The sequence below is a fragment of the Odocoileus virginianus genome, chromosome 24 (assembly GCF_023699985.2).
Source record: "Odocoileus virginianus isolate 20LAN1187 ecotype Illinois chromosome 24, Ovbor_1.2, whole genome shotgun sequence".
Taxonomy (NCBI): Eukaryota; Metazoa; Chordata; class Mammalia; order Artiodactyla; family Cervidae; genus Odocoileus; species Odocoileus virginianus.
Genome location: NC_069697.1, coordinates 39,680,593 through 39,692,824, shown reverse-complemented (window position 1 = coordinate 39,692,824; position 12,232 = coordinate 39,680,593). Strand labels below are relative to the sequence as shown.

Sequence of the window (12,232 nt, the reverse complement as noted above, 5' to 3'; positions counted from 1 at the left end):
TACTGTTATATAAAAACTTTCCTCAATTTCATAATAATTAAAACAATTGAGAATTTCAGCATGAAGATAGCAGGAAATATATATTGTATAAGACTCTACTGTTAAAATATTTTTCCTCCTGGCTTTCTTAATGTGGTCAGTGTCAACCCAGTTCTTCCACTGGGAACCAGAGTGGCCTCTGAGAGTCCCGTCTGCTGGGTCTCCATCCGCCTCCCTTCCCCTTTACCTCAGCCATTTCAATGGGGCTCCTTTTCTAGCTTCTGTTCTAGCTTAATATCTTACATTTCCATCCAGTTATGCTGTTGGTATTATCTTCCCAGAGCACACAGTTTGATCATGTCACTTCCCAGCTTAAAATTATTTTTTTCTGGGATATCTCTGGTAGGCCAGTGGTTAAGACTCCAGGCTTCCAAAGCAGGGAGCCTGGGTTTGATCCTTACTCTAGGAAGTAGGATCCTACATGCCACGCAATGTGGCTCCCGAAGAAAGGGTTAAAAATTATTTTTTCTCTTTATTGCCATAGTTAATAGCCATCTTTGCATAGCATTTCAGAAGACCATTTCCATCTGGCCCCATCATACTCTTTTTATTTCCCGTTCTTCTGTGCCCCAGTGTGCATAGGGTGGGCCTTATCTCCTTTCCCTAATTACTCTATTGTTCAGTCACTGTTGTTTCTTGTATTTTGTTTTCTAATCATGTCACTAGCTTTTATCACACTCGCTGCGTATTCTTTCCCTGGAAGACCCCTCATCTGTACCCACATCAGATGTTAATACTCTGCAAAGTATTCGACCCTTTTTTAGAAATACTTTCCTCCAGTGTTGCTTTATACTTCCTTTAGAGCATTTACCACACTGTGCCTTGGAACATAATTAGTTGTATTAATATAACTCATTCTGTTTTTTCACTAGATTATAACCCTTTTGATGACATGACTCATATGTTATTTAATTAAGGTGTTTTAATGGTTGCTTAATATAAGACAGGGAATACACAAACATACACTTATGCATACACATTTTCATTTACTCAGTTTAAGCATCTAGCTTTTTTATAGCACTGCTACATGCAATGCTAGTCTCTATGAGGAAGTAAAAAATGAATATGACATGTTCCATGAATATAACATGCCTTCAAGGAATTTTATTCTGGGGGGGAATGATGCAGTAGATTGAAGGGCATTGTGTACAAATGCCATGCATGTACATACAATGTACATTATATACCATGTATAAATATTTTTGTAAGTATTTTGGGTTTGTCCTTTGGTGGTGTACCATGTCTCCATGTATATGGTTGTGTGTGTATGTCTGTTAGATTTTTCTACCCACTTAATACACATCAATTATTTCTATATAAAAATCAGTAGCTATTATAAAATACAAAGCTTTCCTATTTAGATAATTTCATTTTCAATAAATAAAATAATAAACTTTAATAAACTGAATTTAGAACTTAGATTAATATATTATTTAAGAATCAAATAATTTTAGTTAAATTTATAGAGACTGACTTGGGGTACTGTCTTTATGTTTTTATTAGCCTAGTTTGCTTTTGTTTTTTTTAAGTGAAGTAATGATGCTGTCATAGTTTTATTTAGAGTAATTTGGAGAAAAAACACTTTGTAGTGATCAAAAATTGATTTTATTTGCATAGTTGGATGTCATCCAATGTGTTATGCTCTTAATTAAGTGTGGAATTCACTATGCAATGTTTATGTTTTTCTAAAGATTGAGAAGAAATGTGGATTTGACTCACATACTATGATATGTTGTATGTAAAGTGTCAATGCAATGTTCTGTGTACTTTCTTTATGCTCTAATATAATTAATTTGTTTCTAGATGCTGGCATCACCATCTACATCAGGTCAGCTGTCTCAGTTTGGGGCAAGTTTATACGGGCAACAAAGTAAGAATTTTGTATTTATTCTGGGATACTTTATTTAAACAAAAAATAACTATCAAATAAAGAATAATGCTGCCCTTGTGGGTTTATTCTAGGATTTAAAAGGAAGGATATTTAATTTTCAGTTTTCCTTATTTTACTTAGTTAGCAAAACCTCATTATTTCAGACCTTTCTAATTCAAAATTATTTGGATATAGGGTAGATCAAAATTTATTTCTGCATCTTTCATATCTGTATGTTCCTTTGCAGTAGTTTTGGAGAAGATTTGCTAAACAAATTAAAAATAGACATCCTCTGTGTTTTCAATTAGAGGAGGTTAAAGGATTTTTGATTGGCCAGTTAAGTGGGTTGTTTTGCTTATGTTTTTTTGGCCTTATTATTAATGTAAGCCCATACCTAGCAGTTTGTGAAATGCTCTCTTTGTTTAGCAAATACTTCTTTACTGTAGCTCAGTCTGAGTATATAATCTTGTTTTTGACTCACAGTTCAATGCTTTTTCCATATACAAGATTTTATTTCTTATTTTGTGTTGTAATAACTTTTATAGCGCTTAGCACAGTGCCTAGCGCATAGTAAGCGCTCAATAAATGTTAACTATTATTATGACAAAATTTTTATAAAACTAAATTTAAAATTTTCACCAATTTTTCAAATTAATTTTCCAAACTGTTATATATTAATAAGGTATATCATCTCTCTTATTATATATTAATAAGGTATATCATCTCTCTTAATGTCAGAGACTACTGATTTCTCATCTGTTTAGTGGGAGGGGAGAGTTAAAAGGAATATAAATTCCCATGAAAAATTACAGAATAATAGAGTAACTGAAGCAGATAATATGATGACCAAGTAATTTAACCAACTTCAAATAAAACTCAGATATTTCATTTTGAACTCTTTCCCAATAAAAGGCAAATTTTGATAGATATCAGAGTAGTTTGTCATACTACTTGACCCTTCAATTTTATGTTGAAATTCTCTAGGGGGAAATAGCGTATTTTGTTACAAAAATACAATTTCCATCTTATTTTTTTCTCTCCGTCTTTTGTTTCATAGCCCTATTTTTGTTAATACAGAATTAGTAAGGAAAATTATTAATCACTTACTGGTATTAACAGTTTTCCTCTAGTTAAGTAGAAAATATTTTTAAAGCCTTTTATTACACAAAAAAGATGTTGCTATTTATCAGCAAATATTCATTCTCATTATTAAGGGAATATTATTAGCTAGCTGTTTTGTTTTGCTTGGACTGTTTTTGTTTGAAATCTACTACTTTCCCTCTTCTGGTAACCCTTACATTGGAAATATCTAGTTATTTTAAAGCTCCCCTTTATTTCTATAGAATCACTACAGAGAACTTAAGCCCACAGTTTATCACAGCAGAAAGTAGATAATGGAAAGGAAAAAGTTAAATTTGAGAAGCCAAGATTATTTAATGAAGGAGACTGTCAGTTATTTTACAGCGTTATCAGCTGTATGGACTTTGAAAATCTGACCTAATTTTTTTAACCTGCAAATGTGAAATTGTAATTGAGCTAAATTAGAGCCTGGACTAGGTTTGGAATATAGTTATTTCATTGGTATGATAAAACATATATTGACTTCTTAATTTGTGTACATGATTGTGCTGATAGTTAAAGTTTTACAAAGAGTAATAAATGTGGAAAGTTATTTTCATTAGGAAAGTATTTTAAGATACTTATTAATTTAAAAAGAAGTCATATATGACAAATATTTCCTGTTGGAGTTTAAAATAATAAATGCCTATATTACTGTAGCAATGAAGAACCAGCATTTTTAGTGCATGACTTACTCTCTTAACTGACATTGTAGGTATTAGCTTTAAAAAAAGTGAACCACAGGTCACCTGGAACTGAAATGTCTCGAGTCAGGGTACAGTTATTTCTTTCTATTGCACAGGCCTGGAAACTACAGCTAGTAATGTAAAATAAAACAGAGCCTGAACTCCTGGGCTCTGTCTGTCAAGATAGACCTAGCAGGGCCAAAGTAGTTTGAACATACACCTTGTCAGAACATCAGCTACCATTTAGGACTTGAGGATCACAGCTTCAGTAGTACAAGTAAGTCAGAAAGAGAAAACTTGAGGGGCTGACCTTAATAAAGGATGGGGAGATAGAATAAGTAGGTAGGAATAGATTGATGATGCTGTTATGGCAGCTAATTTTAATTGTGCATTGGACTTGATACAACAAAGTTCTTTTGCCTCCCAGGTGGATTGAGTACCACTATTAACTCTATTCAGATGGGCAAAGTTCAGTAGGAATTTGAGCCATTAAAATGAAGGTCTATTGTCTGTTTTTGTTCTTGGTGATTAGAGAGATGAGCGGTAGAAAAGGTGGAGAAGGTAGAGTGCCCTCTGAAACCTCAGACTCCCTGAGTTTAAACAAGGGAAGGAGTGTCTCCTAGAATGGATGGATGCAGAGCTGCTTAAAGGTGCATTTTGCCAGATTTGGATGGAAGTGATTGTGTAGTACATAACGGTACCCGGAAAACGCTGGGCTTGGAGCTAGTGAGATCATGGGTTCTAGTATAGTATAATTGTATACAAATATGTAATTAACTTTTCATCCAAGGGTTTGTGTGAGTGCTGTGCATCAGGTGGTAACTGTAGAAGCTGGTGATGGGATCTTGTGTTAAAGTTACATGATGTTCTCTACTAGGGTGTGATATTTTAGGTACGTTGTCTAGGTTTAGAGGCCCCTGGACTCCCTGAAGCTGTGTACTAGATTGGAATGAACAGGGAACCAGAAATTAATTTCCTTACTTTAAGATATTTAATAACCCTATTAAAGGTTAAGGGACTTGCATGAGATAGTGAGTAATAGAGCCAAGATTGCCTTACTTTCTAAGTTTAACTTTTCTAACATGAGTTTCTTTGAAACGTGGGTGCCACATATTACTTACTGAATGTCATGACCTTGGAGGGCAATTTACACATAGTAGAAACTATAAATGTTAAAACCACAGACTCCAGGAGTCCACTGACTAAGGAATTATGATAGCAGTTATTTATTTATTGTGTTATACCATGAGTGAAGAATTATTCCAGGATTGAAGAGGCAAATAACAAAGTTCCTGCTTTCATGGAGCTTTTATTTTAATGAAGGAAGACATAGAATAAGCATGCAGACATTTAGTAAACAAATAATATTCTGGTAATAAGTACTATAAAAATTACCATATTAGTGGATGAGTAGATGGGATTAACAGTTTTCAAGTAGGCAAAGAGTATCTCTGACAAGGTAATATTGAATGCAAACCAGACTGTTGAGAAGTGGAAGTCTTTGGAAAGATCTGGGTAAGAGATTTTTCAGGTACAGATAACTGAATGCAAACGTTCTTAATTCATGACAATGTAAGAATGAACTTCATGTGTTAAAGGATGAATGAGAGGGCCAGTATAATGAACAAAGAAAGTGCAAGGTTAGTGGGTAGCAGATGTCAGATCATGGAGTCTTGTGAAGGTTTGATAAACAATTTGGATTTTATTCTAAGTTTAGTGGGAGGGAATTTAAGATACAGTTTCCTTTTTAAAAGATCACCTTGCTATGTAGAAAATGGACCGACTGGAAGTGGGCCAAGTGATAAGAAAAAAAGAAAGGGCAATTACTGCAGCAGTCCAGGCAAGAAAATAGGGTGGCTTGGATTAGTGATGGAGATGTTGAGAGGTGGTTAGATTTGGGATATTTTGGACATACAGCTAATATGATTTGGGGATGTGGAGTATGAACGGAAGAGAAGGATCAAGGGTGGCCTCTAAGGTTTAAGACCTGCATTACTGTGAAAACGTGCCATTAATCTGTTGTGCAAACTTGGGTTGAGGAGGAGTGTAAGGTATCTGTAGGAGATTGACACAGTTTATTCCACAGATAGAGTGCCACCTGCTGTGAAGATGCAAACAAATATTGTTCGGGAATTGTGGCTGGGTTCTAACACAGCAGCTTCTCATAGTTGAGGATGTTGAAGCCAGGTTAACTTCATCCATGCTTCTCTCATCTATCTTTAGTGCTCAGAAGCAAGCCCACTCTTCCACCAGGCATATATCTCTTGTCCTCCCTTTCATACATCTTGCAGTTTTCTCAGATTGAACTGCTGTGACATGTTTAATCACCCCCCACCGCACCCCACCCCAACTCCTAGCACCACTACCAAATGCCTAACTAGGGCTCTTTCTTTATTCAGCTGATGTACAATATTCTCTAGCAAACATTTGCTGATCCCAGATTCATTCTGCTTTCATGTCTTGACTTAGAGGTGCCTTCCGTATACACCCAAGTACGCTCTACATACACTGCACGTAAACACCTTGATCATAGCAGTTTGGGTTTTGGTTTTTTTATTTAAATAGTCTTTTATCTCCGTAAAACAATAGGAGGGAAAGAATTCTAGGTGGGGAGAAGGATATGAGTAAAAATATGGGGGTATATTTTGGGAAGAAGACTAGGGAAATAATAAAGAACAGTGTAGGTCAAGTATGTGGTGTCTAGAAACCAGAGTTTGTATTGGGTGAGTAAAATATTAAGTTGATTGGAAAACTATTATGTCAGTTATATCTCAGTAAAGCTGGGAAAAATAAAGACTAGAAGAATTTTTTTTGGTCTTAACAGAGCACTTTAAAGAGTAAACAAACTGAGATTGGATTTAACTATACAACAGTGTTTCTCAACCCTTACTGCTCCCCCCATCCCCAAAACACCCCCAGAGTTTAAAAAAAATCCCACTGCCTATGAATTGCTGGACCCAGACTAAGTCACAGTTTCTGGGCAGGGATCCAGATGTTAAAGTTTCCCATATGATGCAAAGGTTAGCAACTACTAAAGGAAGCAGAAAGTGTGATTGGTTGAATTAGAGACAAGAAATTGAATCAGTGTATTTATTCTTCATTGTTGGTCATCTTGGGCAAGTCACTTAATACCTAATATTAGTTCATCTATAAATTAAGTTGAATGGCCTTCATCTGTAATTTGATTGGATACTCTCTGGAGAGTTTTCTTTCTCTAAAATTCTTTGATTTTAATGAAGGAAATGGCATAATGAAATAGTATACAGAGAAGATTAACCAGCTAAGTGCAGGACAAGTTGGAGGTAAGAGGATATGGGGACAGGTAGGAGGTAAGAAGATAGTTGCCCTTTATGTGTGATCAGGACAATGAGTTAAGGAAGCTAGTTGCTTTGGGAATGGAAAGGGGATACTTGAAGACCTCTTGCATCAATTAAGTTTTCTCCTTTCTCTTTAAAGATTTCAGGAGACTGTTTAAGCATGAGTATTCAAGAATTTGGTTGCTATTACCTTTTTTCTTATTACTTATGTCATTACTATTATTAATTTTTAGCAAAAGATTGAATAAAGTGTGACATATCATGCCATAACTGTTTAAGGAATATGCTATTAACCAGTTTGTGCAGTGGAAGTAGTTCATGGAAACATTTCTTAGGTGATATTTTGGATTTCTGAAAAATGATCAATAAAGAATTCAATTCGTTTTTTGTTTAGCACTCTGCCAAATAGTAGGAATCTACTTAGAATATGTTCATGTATTTCTTCTAATACAGTATTATACTTTATTATCTCTTTGTCAGATTAAAGAAAAATATGCTTCAGATCTATAACCTTTTAAACTTCTTTTTAACTGGTATTCTTTTTTGGGGAGCAGGGAGTTTCTTCTTTTATTTCTTGTCTGTAAAAAAGGGATAAATACCTTCTCTATAATACTGTATAAGGAGATGAAGTAGCATAGTGCTTCATGTAGTTCTTAGGTGCTTGATATATTTTGTTTAATTCTGCTGTCCTTCCAATACACAAGCTTATGTGTACATATTTAACATTTTCTACTTGTAGTTATTTCATGTCAGATTTTTTTTTTTTTAATGAGCTGGATACTTTATTCCCCTTTCAGCTTACATGTCTTCCAGTATAATAATTTGGTCTTCCCATGGTGGCTCACTTCATAAAGAATCTGCCTGCAATGCGGGAGACCTCGATCCCTGGTGGGCAAGATCCCCTGGAGAAGGGAGTGGCTACCCACTCCAATGTTCTGGCCTGGAGATTCATGGACAGAGATGATTTTTTGTGATGTTTCTAATTTTACTAGTAAAAGTAAAATTTTCCCTCCCTTGACCCTGCCCCGTTGTAGCAACTCAAATTTAACAACTGTGTGTTTCATTCCTAAAAATAAATCTGTTTCTAGTCAGTGGTATTAATTCTGTGTGTTTTAAAGTAATTCAGTTGAATTTAAAGTAACTCAGTTATTAAGTATTCAGAGGTTATTGATCCAGTTTGAAATTGATGCATTCCTCTCTTTTCTTTTGATTTCTTCTCCTACCCACCTGGCTCAATAAAATGCAGCTCAGATCATTTAAATTTATTAGCTGTTTTCATGAAATCAAAGTGTTAAAGGAAAAAATAAAATGAAATGCTAATCTTTGAGTTCTTTATTTCATACTGTCTTCATCTGCTCTCCTCACTGTAGGTTAATTCAAATGTGCCTATCTAAAATTAGTTAAATAAATAACCTGACCCATTGTTTCCTTCTCAAGTTATTTTGATAATGGCCAGATAATCTGCAGTCTCTACAATATTTCTCAAGTTATAGATTTTCATAGCACAGCATACTATATAAAAGGTTGAAGTAAACAAATCTCATGAGTCTTTAGAAGAACTTACTGAAGAGCCAGAAGGGTGCAGTCCTTTTGAACATGTATGTTTGTTTATAATGATGAAGGTATAGAGAGAATGAAATGGGAAGGGAAAGCAAATCTAGAGGAAAAGGAAGCTTGACAGAGACAGAGAAGATGAGAAAGCAAATGGAGGGGAAAGATGAGATACGTTGGTTTAGAAAAAGTTTGAAGAGAAGTAAACATGTTCAGGAAAAGAAAGCAAAAGAAAAAGAATAGATAAAGGGTGTTACAAATCAGTGAGTACTCACAAGGGTGCTCATTTACTGTTTAATTGGGTTCCCATAGGTTTCCAATTAAGAACACCAGGAGCTAAGAAATCTAAATTCTAATCTTGGTTCTTTGAGTCACCTTGGAGAAGTCAGTTAACTTATCGGAGGCTGAGGTTCCTCATCTGTAAAATATGAACATTGGATTAGGTGATCTCTAAGGTCCCTTCATGTTCTAAAATTGTATGTTTCTTGGTGGTCAGTAACTGTGAGAAACATTCCTGTGGGAAATCTGCAACTATAGCTGACGTTAGGACAGCATATTTAGGGAAAAGGATGTGAGCTTTTTCTGTCTTGTTCACTGCCATATCCCCAGCAGCTCACACAGTGCTTGACACATTAGGCAATAGATGGTTGTTTAGTAAGTGATGTGAGAAGTGTCATGGTGGCGGTTCATTATGGGAGCATCTAGAGGGCTTAGAGGAAAGCTAGTGTGCTTGAGAAAAGGCAAAGACTTATGACTTCTGAAGAAATCTTGTGTATGCTGGTTTTTAATCTCTTGTTCCTCCTTATTTTATCCTAAATTCAGAGGAAGTGGCTATAGCTAGTGGTATACTCAAGATCACAAAACTTGTAGTGACAGACATACATATAATGACTAAACCAACATATAATCTAGTTCAATTCACTTTATGTATGTGACTTAAAGAATAATAAAGTCAAGCTCAGATCTTCATGGAATATAAATATATATAGAATGTAGTGGTTACATTAAATTGGATTCGTTGGCTTCGTTCAGCTGAGAAGCAGTTAGGCTACAAGCTGAGTACTGAAGCTGACAGATTCCAGCTAAATCTTCGGGATTCACTGATATCCCAAATTACAAAGTGGTACACTGTTATGCCAGAAAATAAATTTGCAGATATTTGAAGGAAAATATTCAGAACATATACAATATATTCCAATTTTTTGGAAGTCATGGTTTTGAAATATTCAGGTCTTTGAAATTCTTGAACCCAAAGTTAGACCAGAAAGAGGGGGAGGGAGTCTAATGCTTTGTGCTAAAATCCTCTTATTCATTAACTTTCATTCTATCTTGCCATTTTAATTTAATCTCCAGTTCAGAATAAGTGTGGTTGACTGATACGTCATTCCACAATAGACTAGAAACAGGAGGCATCAAAAAGTATGAGGATAGAGGAAAGGAAGCATATTGGCATTCATAGGCAGGTGTGATGACAACATAAATGATAGCTGAACATCCTTACTTTTGAGGGATAAAAGGGGAGGAAAGTGTCTAGGACATTAAATATCTATGATGATTATTCTGAATTATTCAAAAAATAGTAATTGATATCATTTTATATTAACACAAGGCAGGAAATGATTTATCCCGATTGGTTTATTTTTATTTTAATGTTTTGTTTCTGAGTGGCCCCATAAGTGGTAGATAAATAGAAGGTCACTGTACTTTGAAATCTTTTGAAATATTATGCATTCTTGTCTCATAGCTATATCAGGTTGAGTTTTTAACAGTTGCTGACATATTGTGTTTATAAAAATTGTTATGTTGAGAAATATGTATGTGTAAATAGTAGTAAATAAACTATTTCTTAAATGCATTTAGAAAGGATCAATTAAAAATTTAAACTACTTCAGCAAAGTGGGGATTAAATGTCTGTGTAACTCAGTTATGATTTAAAATATAAAAACACAAGATTGCAAATTTCTTAAAGGCATATTTATGCAAAATGTTTTTATTGAAACAAGTCATCTAATTTGTTATTGGCAGACATAGTTTATTGTAAAATAGAAATATGAAAAGAAAATAGATAAAAGCAAAGAAGAAAAATAGAAAAATGGAAGCAATATGAAAATTCATAATATTAAATTTCAGACAAACATTTTTGTTAAAATCAGATTAGAGTCCATTTGGAGTGAATTGAATATTTCCATTTAAAATTTGCATATTATTTTACGTTAGGTCATTTTTAAATGTTTTAAATTACCAACTCCAGAAGATGGATAGCAATTTCATTCCTGATGGCAATGAATTTCCTTCTTCTGAATTTTTTTAATAGGTGCACTAGGCCTTCCAATGAGGGGGATGAGCAACAATACCCCTCAGTTAAATCGCAGCTTATCACAAGGCACTCAGTTACCGAGCCACGTCACGCCAACAACAGGGGTACCAACAATGTCACTTCACACGCCTCCATCTCCAAGCAGGTATTTATATTGATGGACCAGAATATTTCTCAAAATGTATCTTTGTAGAGTAAGCGAGCTTTTTAATTTTTTAATAACGTAACTATTTATTTGATTTTCTGGTTCAGTGCCTTTCACTGAGGAAAACAAAGTTGATACCCTATGCTCATTTAATTTCATTGCAAATTGATAAGTATAGTGTAAGATGCTTTTATCTTGCAGCTAGCATACTGGTTATCAGCTGGGATGGGTATCAAGGATTAATCACCACCTGGGGATCTTTTTTCAAAAAAGCAAACTCTCTTCTTCAAAGGAGAATGTGCAGTTTCAAATCACTCCTCAGATGATTCTATTTATTGCTCCCTCACCACACATCCATTGTTCTAGTGAGAATAAAATAAAGCAGATCACAAAAAATGATGCATCTTAGTATTAAGAAGATAGAATGACATACATTTGGAATGAAATTATTCAAAATATATATGTGAAATATATTTGTATTTTATGTGATAGTCACACCAATAGTTCTCTCATCTTTGCTATCACCATATATTCTAAAATTTGCCCTTTCTTGTTGGTTTGTTTACTTTGACTTTCAGAAAGCTTTTTCTCTTTTCAAATGACCAGACAAGAGAATGAAATGAATAAAAACTTACAATGCAGTTTGAAAGTGTGTCTGAAATTCTAGGGTTAGGTCGATTGATTATTCACAGAGAATTTTAACGAGTGCTTATGGAGAGCTTATTTAGTGTACTGGACTTCTCTTTCAGGGGCATTTTGCCTATGAACCCTAGGAATATGATGAACCACTCCCAGGTTGGTCAGGGCATTGGAATCCCTAGCAGGACAAATAGCATGAGCAGTTCAGGGTTAGGTAGCCCCAGCAGAAGCTCGCCAAGCATAATATGTATGCCAAAGCAGCAGCCTTCTCGACAGCCTTTTACTGTGAACAGGTAAGATATTTATTGATACTGTGTATAATTGTTCTTTCTGGGTATTTTCAAATTTGCCTTTTCATATTCAACGTTCTGTTCTTGAGTCTTGGCTTCTGTTTCATAAGTGTGTTTCATCATATATTTTGTCCAAAGCTTCTCTTTTTGTTACACATAGCAATTTAAACTCCCAAACTTAAAGACATACTCTTTTGAGAATCAGTTTGCTTTTTGTTGCTGTTAGAAAAGGATTGTTGTTAGGTTGCCAACCAGAAAA

At 34.6% G+C, this 12,232-nt stretch overlaps 1 protein-coding gene across 9 annotated transcripts in view; it reads left to right on the top strand.

Annotated features, from left to right (window-relative positions):
* CNOT2 (CCR4-NOT transcription complex subunit 2) overlaps positions 1-12,232 on the top strand; it is a 119,711-nt gene that overhangs the window by 87,649 nt on the left and 19,830 nt on the right. For 8 of the 9 annotated variants that reach the window (XM_070454604.1, XM_070454602.1, XM_070454597.1 and 5 more), the window contains 3 exons: positions 1,843-1,909; positions 10,897-11,044; positions 11,794-11,976. In XM_070454604.1, coding sequence (XP_070310705.1) covers positions 1,843-1,909; positions 10,897-11,044; positions 11,794-11,976 — 398 coding nt within the window. The remainder of the gene's footprint in view (positions 1-1,842; positions 1,910-10,896; positions 11,045-11,793; positions 11,977-12,232) is intronic. The other variant, XM_070454603.1, reaches the window with a different exon arrangement.